The sequence below is a fragment of the Selaginella moellendorffii genome, unplaced genomic scaffold, assembly GCF_000143415.4.
Source record: "Selaginella moellendorffii unplaced genomic scaffold, v1.0 SELMOscaffold_41, whole genome shotgun sequence".
NCBI classification, from domain to species: Eukaryota; Viridiplantae; Streptophyta; class Lycopodiopsida; order Selaginellales; family Selaginellaceae; genus Selaginella; species Selaginella moellendorffii.
Window position 1 is genome coordinate 578,129 of NW_003314302.1, and position 8,408 is coordinate 586,536.

Genomic DNA, 8,408 nt, shown 5'->3' on the forward strand with positions numbered 1-8,408 from the left:
GTACAACCGATTTATGTAATGGGATGACATTGATCAGGCACACTCGGGCTCTCTTGCATCAGCATACTACCAAAACTAAATTTAAAACCATCCACACGCAAAATAAAAAGTTGAGTATAATCAAGATATACCAAAACCAAAGGAGTCATCAATAACATTTTGAGATCCCCTACTACTTAAGCCTGCCATGTGAATTCTAGTGAAGACTCATTTTTTTGTTGACACAGAAACTGCACAAAGACTTGCCACCAACAACACTGTATGCATTTGGCACGAGCGAGTATACAGCTTCATATCCACGTCCAACTTTGATGGCCCAAAAGAGACAAACATCCTGTTTTTATACACAAAGGGTAAAGCGATGGACCAGGTCTCGCAAACAATGGTGAAGGGCATCAAGGTTTACACGCCTGGCGGCCCAGAGGTAAGCAAGCGCCATCGTTTCTTCCAGCTAGGGTTTCGCGATACCGCGAATTTCTTGCGAAATTCAGCAAGATCGTGCGCTGTTCTCGCGTAATTTCTCGGTTTTCGTCCGGATTTCTCGTGTTTGGCTGGAATTTCTTGCTTGGTTGACAGTGTTTGCTTGGTTGAGCAAACTGTGATACTTGAGAAGGATTTGTTCATGTTCTATGTGATTCTTCTATTGCATATTGCGTGAAGAAGAACCCTTTCTTCGTTTTTGTCCTCTTGTTCTTTCCCCTATGCTGTGATCTTACAGGTACTAAAATATGAAGAACTGGACGTGGGAGAGCCTGGCGAGGGCCAAGTTAAGATCCGAATTAAAGCTGTTGGTCTCAACTTCATCGATGTTTACTTTCGAAAGGGGGCCTACGGCGCCAAAATGCCATATGTTCCTGGTAAGCCCAGCCAGAGTATATCAATTCCTCTCATCGTTTTTTCATTCTTTTCTTCTTTGTTTTCGTATTGATCTTCTTTTCTTCTTTGTTTCGTTCTTCGTTTCAACAGGCTTCGAGTCCGCAGGCGAGGTCATTGCAATCGGTCCAGGCGTGACAGACGCCAAAGTGGGAGACAAAGTTGGATGCATGGGAGCTTTCGGTGCCTACGCTGAAGAACAGATTGTTCCAGCGCGTGCGTTAGTTCCTATTCCTGAAAGTGTGGACTTCATCAAAGCGGGAGCGATACTGCTCAAAGGAATGACCGCACAAATGCTGCTTCGAAAAACCTTCAAGGTTTTCTTATATTTTATCGGTTCTAGTTTCTTAGTTCTTCTGTTTTTTGTTTTCTCAGGTAGGACCCGAGCACACGATTCTAGTTCACGCCGCTGCCGGTGGTGTTGGCTCGCTGCTCTGCCAGTGGGCTCGGTCGCTGGGTGCTCAAGTCATTGGCTGCGTCTCAAACGAAGAAAAAGCTCGCCAGGCCACTGAGGATGGATGCCACCACGTAATCATTTACTCCAAGGAAGACTTTGGCAAGCGAGTCATGGCCATCACAAACAATAGCGGCGTTCACGTTGTCTACGACTCGGTTGGCAGGGACACGTTCCAGGTACCTCTTTCTTTGCAAAGTTCACGCAAAGTTCTTTGCAAACTTCTTCGCAAAGTTCTTTCACAAGTTCTTTAGTTAGAGTTTTCAAACTTCTCTTTTCTTCCAGGGATCTCTCGATTGCTTGGCTACTCGCGGTTACATGATAAGTTATGGACAATCCTCCGGCGCTCCAGATCCTTTCACAATGTCCATACTCGCTCCAAAGTCGCTCTTCCTCACCAGGCCATCGCTGATCCAGTATACCACCAACAGGGACGAGCTACTGGAGATTGCCAATGATCTCTTCCACAACGTCGAGGCCGGAGTTCTCAAAGTCCGCGTGAACCAGACTTACCCTCTCTCGGACGCAGCAAAGGCTCACGATGATATCGAGAATCGAAGAACAACTGGCTCTACTGTCCTTATACCATAGATAGTTTACAGCTCGAGAAAAGCTTGCGATACCTCTTAAGCTTTGAGATAAAGCTCTATGTTTTCGACGCCGCAGAGCATTCGCACCTTGTCTATCGTGGCTGGGGCGTCCAGCTGGAAATAAGGCTCCGGATCGCGGAGGTTCTTACGAGCAGCAGCTATGGCGTGCCTGAGAGCACCGTGCACTGACGATGCCAGGAGCAAAGGTGGCTCTCCAGAAGCTACACAATTCAAGGAGCTCGATCAAGACGATCGCTAAGGAACAGCATAGGAAAGAAAGGAGTGGAGGCTTGCCTTTGGATGACAGTATCCTGTGCTCGTGAACTTTGCTGTTGAGGAGCTCCACATTGAGACGGCGAGGTAAGTTGTCCAGCGTTGGAGGCTTGTACGTCCATGTTCCATCGTTTATAAGCTTTCCTTGCTCGTCGTGGCGATGCTCCTCGGATGTAAAGAATCCCACGCCTTGAGCAAACGCACCCTCGATCTGGAAATGAAGAATCTCTCTAAGAGCTTGCAATAGTTTCTGGAAATATGTTACCTGTCCAATGTCCACGGCCGGATTTATGCTCTTCCCACAGTCGTAGACAATGTCGGTTTGGAGAATTTCGTACTCGCCAGTGAGAACATCGATCTCAACCTTGACAAGAGAAAATCCAAGCCATGGATGAAACCAAAACAAAACAAAAAATAAGAAAATGAAAGAACAAGAGATGGATAAAACGATCTTACCTCACTAGCAGCAGCACCATAGTTTATGTACGTCAGGGCCTCAGGCGACGAAACGAAGGCAGTTTGCGCGGCCATCTCGACCCGAGCATTCTTTGCCTGCAAAACATTAAAGGATAGAAACGAAAGCAAAAATCAAAACAATCACAAACTTACAGCAAGAACGAGCGATTCCCACGACGACACCGTCTCTCCATCCCGGCACTCAGCCATTCTCTTCTCATGAATCGGCTTAAAGCGGTTGACGAGCACCCGGCAAGCCTGCCGCACGGCCTCGCAGCTCGCCTCGGACGTGGTACTACCGCCAGTCCATCCACCGTGCGGCATGCTAATGGTATCCGCCTGGACCACCCGGACTCTCCCTACGTCCACGCAAATTCCACCGCCGAGCCCCTCACCCAGCGCGCTCGCCGCCGCCTGCCTCACTTTGGTCCACAGCCCCTGTCCAATCTCCACGCCGCCAGTCTCCACCACCACGGATCCATCCGCCATGATCGACACTCTCCCTGGCTGGTACCTCTGCTGCACAGTGTACGTGCTCTGCGACACCGCCACCCCGCGCTTCTTCCAAGCATTGGCTGCGTTGTATCTCTCCACTTCACGTAGCCGCTCGTCAACGTTTGCTCGATCTTTCAGCCGCGACCAGACCGCCGGGAGAGTGTATCCTTCCTCGCCCCCAACCGCGGCCGCGCCGTAGGCCGCCCCGGCGCTCTCGACCGAGTGGAGGTTGCGCTCCATGACGAGCTCCGAGCTCAAGTTTGTGAGAGCTGCGACGTGCTCGACCACTGCGTCGGCGAAGAAGCAGCCTTGGACGTCGCCCGGGGCGCGCATAACCGTCCTGCTCGGGATGTTGGTCCGGCACAGCACGAACTCGAAGGAGAAAGCTCCCCAGTTGAGCTTCTTAAGGGCGGAGAGCACCCCCATTGGCATGACAGGGGTGAATTCTGGCGACCAGCCTCCTTGGATGAAGATCTTGGCGTGGAGGGCGTTGATCTTGCCGTCGGGCTCGAAGCCTACGTCGTAAACGGCCTTCATTGGGTGCCTTCCACCCATCATGATCATGTCTGTGTTGCGGTCGAGAGTGAGGCGGACGGGGCGGCGGAGTTTGTACGCGGCGAGTGCGCAGGCAGAGGCAACCTGCACGATTCATGCTTAGAACCAAGGGTGTAAAAGGGAATGCGAGAAAACGAAGATGAGAAAAAGGAAGTGCTCGCAACAAAAACCATAGTTTTGATGCAAGAAGATGCAAAACTGTAGACTACTTACCAGGCAGGCTTTGGTGCCTTTGCCTCCAAATCCTCCGCCAACTCGTCGGGTGATGACTCTCACGTTGTGCATGGGCAAGCCGAGGCAGGCTGACACGCTGTGTTGCACAAAGTCGGGGCTCTGGCAGGAACTGTAGACGACGAGACAGTTGTCCTCGTCCGGAACGACCAACGCAGTCTGTGGTTCCATGTAGAAATAGTACTGCGACCCTGTGCGCACCTGGAAGTTCCACTCGTGATCAAAACGTGCTTGCAAAAGAAAAATTGCTCCGTTTTACCTCAGCGTTTTCGATCTTAAGACTGGCCTTGGCCATCTCTTCGGCAACATTACCGTGTTTGTCCTTCATCACATCCTTGCAAAACTGTGGGATTTCGTGGAGTTCCCCTCTGGCAACCGCTTCTTCCATGGTTAGCACGGGAGAGCCGACAGACTCCGTGTCGTAATCAATCACAACTTTGCCGGCGGCGGCCTTGGCGTTTCTCAGCGTGTCCGCAATCTGGACGAGGACAGGTTTAAAAATCAATGGATTCGTCCGTAGCTTACCATAAGTCCGACGGCATGGCCCACGCACTCAACTTTATTCTCGGCGAAGAGCTTTTCTTGAGAGAGATCGGAGACGAGGCCCATATTCTGTCCGCCAGAAGGAATGTCATCAACTCCAACGAAGGACACCGCGCCAGGCGAAGCCAGTGCATTCTCAAGCCGGATTCCGTTTATCTTTGCCAATGCTTTCGTACTGTAAACATAGACTGCGTGCACGCAGTCCCTCGGAGCTGGAATATCATCCACGTAAATAGCTTCACCTGAAGAGAAGTTTTAAGAACGAAAACTAAAACCAAAACAGAACAGCTTACCTGAAGCTTGAAGCTCTCCCATAACCTTGGACATTGGCTGTCCGACAGCTCCCTGGAGATGTTCTTGCAATGTCTGTCTCCCAGACATGATCTTTCTTGACGACCTCGGGGTGCTTCCATTCTGGGTCTGTGTAACATACGGCAGCTCAGGTACAATGCTGCTGCTTGGAGCGGCTAGAGAGCTTAAGAACTTGAAGAGGAAGCTCGCAACAAGCGAAGACCTGTAGTCGGCCTTCGAGGTTCCCTTCTTTGGCACTATACAAATCTTCGCAAGCTGGATGGCCTCCAACATAACTCCACTGTCCACCACCTTCCCTTCGAGAAACCTCTCAACTTCAGTAGCACGCTGACAAGTAGGCTCTCCTCCAAAAGCACCGAACGCGAGCCTCGACTCGCAAACTCGTCCGTCACCCGAGAGATTGACGAGAAACGCCGCATTCACGTAAGCCACGGCGTTTCCGAGAGGCCGAGGTGATGCCCTGTATGAGTCAAACCTGACGTTGTCCTGCTTGCTGTAGGATGGGATGCAGATCGACTTTAAAATGCTTTTCCCGTCCCATGTAGCTGCCACAAAGTCCTCCACAGACTGCCGTGATTCTCCAAACTTCTGCGTCACCACCTTGACCGAAGCGCCGGCTCCAACCAGTAAAGTCGCAATGTCGGAGTCGAAGCCGAGCTTCTGTGCCAGGATCAGATTTCCTCCCACGCTCCCCGCGTTTCTTACGTGCAAAGTTGCCACTTTTCTCATGTGCTCGGCCAACTTGAGATAAACTCCGCTCGAATCACTGCGGCCAGAAGCCTTGAGGAGAGCTATAAGCTTGGATATCTTCACGGCAGCACCGACTTCAATCCCATCCTCGATAACTTTCTCCTCCAGGAGCTCTGGAACGGCACCAATCTCTATGAAAACTTCCGGACTGGACTGGAGATCGTCCTTGTAAATCCCTGTGCTGGTGTTTCCAGCTACGAGCCTGGCCGTGTCTTGATACCTCTCGAGCATCGTGAAAACTTCCTCCAAACCACCCGGTCGAATCCATTTCTTCGTAGAACCCAGAGCAACGAGAGAGTGATCCTGACGATCCAGAAAGTCGGGGAACCGAGAACCTTCCAGTCCTGGATTGTAGCCCGGCAGGAGATTTCTATCCGGCGTATCTCCCAGCTTCCAGTAGGAATTTATCCCGAGGTCCTCAAGATCCACATCGCTGGAGAAGCTCTTGCAAATATCGGAGATCGGCCTATAGCCCGTGCAGCGGCACAGATTCGCAGCGATGGATTTCTCCAAATCCACCGTCTGCGTAGGCCTGGGCTGCGATCGCAGCGCGCCGTAGAGCGACATGCACATACCCGGCGTGCAAAATCCACACTGCGAGCCATGGAACCCCGCAAATCTCTTCTGGATCGAGTGGAGCCCGTCGCGGGAGTTTCCCAGGCCTTCAATCGTCGTGACGGCACAGCCGTGGAGCGAGCAGAGAGGCGCCAGGCACGAATTCACGGTGAAATCCTCGCTCTCGCCGCGGGAGGCGCTGTGCTTGGACACAAGAACCACGCATGCTCCACATCCTCCTGCTCGAAATATGGGGATTCCAGAGCTCAGAGCGATCAATCGATGAATTCTTACCCTCGCCGCAGCCGAGCTTGGTGCCCGTGAGCGCCGCCTCGTTGCGGAGGAATGCGAGCAGCGTCATGGAGGGATCGACATGGTGGAGCTCCACGCGATTTCCATTCAACGCGAAGACGAGAGATCCTTGCGGCGGCTCCAAGCAATCTGGAGATGGAGAGCTTCCCATCGATCGATCGATCGAGAGAGAGAGAGAGAGATAGATAGATGGAGAGAACAGAGAGCTGACCCTATTTCTTCTTTCCTGTCCACGCGTCCGGGTGGATCACGTCATAAGAGCTTGTGCCAAATCAAACCACGTCGTCGTCGTGGAATGGTGGTTTTTTAAAACGCATCTCCATTTTAAAACGCATCTCCATTGTAGCCCTTATAGGATCATCAGAGGAAAGGCAAGCAAGCACAACCCTAGCAATGATAGCCTCCGGGCATCTGCAGCTTATTGGGTTTTCTTTGACGAAAGAAAGAGAATCAAGACGATACCTTGTGTTCCACCACCTTTTCTATGATAAACGAATCTGCTTTATCCAGGAAGGTCTTTGCCATTTGAGGCACCCTAAACTGAAAATGGGAAGACAAGAGTGGCCAAGAACTGCCCAGCATCTCCGCATTTGTGACTTATGTGAAGTAGAAGATGTGTTTCATGTTGTTTACGACCTTCCACATTCTACACACTCAATTCCCACAGATCCCCTGGAATCTGAATCCCCAAATTGTTAAATAAACAGTGTTACTAATTAGTATTAGCATATGGAAAGAATGGCTTTGTATAATTAAATTCCTTGTTACTCTTAGTGATGAGCATATTCCAGACATCAAAAGTGCAAATGCAAAACCTTCAACTATGTACAATAATTTGCTACATGTTGCATGTAGCAATGCTTAGTTTGTTTAATAGTTACTTATTAATCCAATTGATCAAAGAAAAGTTTATAATTTATAAACATAAGATTAATCTTATTGCATATCAACAATTAGATGGTAGAATAAATAATTTGCTACGTGTTGCATGTAGCAATGCTTGGTTTTCTTAATAGTAGTATTATTTCTACTTATTAATCCAATTGATCAAATAAAAATTTAGAATTATAAACATGTTTATAATTTATAAATACAAGATTAATTTTATTGGTAGAGTATACTAGAAAGTGTTTAAGAAATTTTATAAATTATAAACATGTTTATCAATTATAAATACAAGATTAATCTAGATAAATAACAACCGTTGGATAGTAGAATATCCTAGAATATCCTAGAATATCCAAGAATATTCTAGATATATGCTCATCCCTTACAGGTTTGCTTAAGCAAACCAAAAATACAAATTTAATCGAAATAATATCGTAAACAAAACAGTTGTACATAAATGTAAGTAAAATTGTTTGCCATATACTGACACAAATCCAAGCTGAAATTAAGTGTGAGAAAAGAAACGAATGACAATCATTGAGTGATATCTGGCTCGGCAGCCAGCTAGAACATGCCGAACCTGTCGTATGCCACCTCCGCACCACCAAATCTTATGATCAAAATAAGATTGGGCCATCGGCCTGGCTCAGGTTTCACACTCGGTCAATTGGGCCATGTCGATCAAGCTGATATATATTAACACTATTGCCGGCTACCAAAGAGCAAATTTTAACAAAGAAAAATGGACTTTTAATAAAATACGGGATCGTGTCCATTTATGTGAACAAGTCGCCGTCTAAACAAGTTGTGACCTGTAAAGCAAGGTTAGACACGCTTCTCTGGGCAGGCCATGCAATTATAAATGAGTCCCTCCTTGACCGCCTAAGTTTTGGAAGTCTTGCTGGGAGCAAAGCTAGAGCCGCCCACACCTTATAAATAAAGGGCTCAAGATCTATCAGTCACTTAGTAACCATGAAGTCGATGAACATGGCGCTAGCTCTCAATGTCTTACTTGTGAATCTCATGATCATCATGTTGTTGCGGGGCTCTCATGCTCAGGACTCCTACTCGCGCGCTGGCTCTACACTGTGCAGGGACCTCGCACAGAGCGACTGTGATGC

The 8,408-nt window shown here is 48.8% G+C and overlaps 2 protein-coding genes across 2 annotated transcripts; one reads left to right on the plus strand and one right to left on the minus strand.

Annotated features, from left to right (window-relative positions):
• Positions 1-332: 332 nt before the first annotated feature.
• On the plus strand, positions 333-1,985 carry LOC9634803 (quinone oxidoreductase). Its single transcript, XM_002979420.2, has 5 exons — positions 333-424; positions 719-857; positions 967-1,190; positions 1,249-1,506; positions 1,613-1,985. Exons 1-5 carry the CDS (start codon positions 362-364, stop codon positions 1,916-1,918), a joined length of 990 nt encoding a protein of 329 aa, XP_002979466.2. The 5' UTR covers positions 333-361; the 3' UTR covers positions 1,919-1,985.
• On the minus strand, positions 1,882-6,655 carry LOC9634476 (probable aldehyde oxidase 1). The gene is made up of 10 exons (XM_002979522.2): positions 6,382-6,655; positions 4,764-6,326; positions 4,453-4,712; positions 4,187-4,405; positions 3,910-4,128; positions 2,800-3,780; positions 2,647-2,742; positions 2,456-2,554; positions 2,212-2,401; positions 1,882-2,138 (listed from the first exon to the last, which is right to left on the minus strand). Exons 1-10 carry the CDS (start codon positions 6,548-6,550, stop codon positions 1,954-1,956), a joined length of 3,981 nt encoding a protein of 1,326 aa, XP_002979568.1. The 5' UTR covers positions 6,551-6,655; the 3' UTR covers positions 1,882-1,953.
• Positions 6,656-8,408: the final 1,753 nt, after the last annotated feature.

What these genes read in the sequence shown, in the direction of transcription:
- LOC9634803 (XM_002979420.2), top strand. Translation starts at nt 362, where the DNA reads ATGGACCAGGTCTCGCAAACAATGGTGAAGGGCATCAAGGTTTACACG. An exon ending in ACACGCCTGGCGGCCCAGAG is followed by an intron (nt 425 to 718) that starts GTAAGCAAGCGC and finishes GTGATCTTACAG; the next exon opens with GTACTAAAATATGAAGAACT. An exon ending in TGCTTCGAAAAACCTTCAAG is followed by an intron (nt 1,191 to 1,248) that starts GTTTTCTTATAT and finishes TTGTTTTCTCAG; the next exon opens with GTAGGACCCGAGCACACGAT.
- LOC9634476 (XM_002979522.2), bottom strand. Translation starts at nt 6,550, where the DNA reads ATGGGAAGCTCTCCATCTCCAGATTGCTTGGAGCCGCCGCAAGGATCT. An exon ending in GGGAGAGCTTCAAGCTTCAG is followed by an intron (nt 4,713 to 4,763) that starts GTAAGCTGTTCT and finishes ACTTCTCTTCAG; the next exon opens with GTGAAGCTATTTACGTGGAT. An exon ending in ATGGTGCTGCTGCTAGTGAG is followed by an intron (nt 2,555 to 2,646) that starts GTAAGATCGTTT and finishes TCTCTTGTCAAG; the next exon opens with GTTGAGATCGATGTTCTCAC.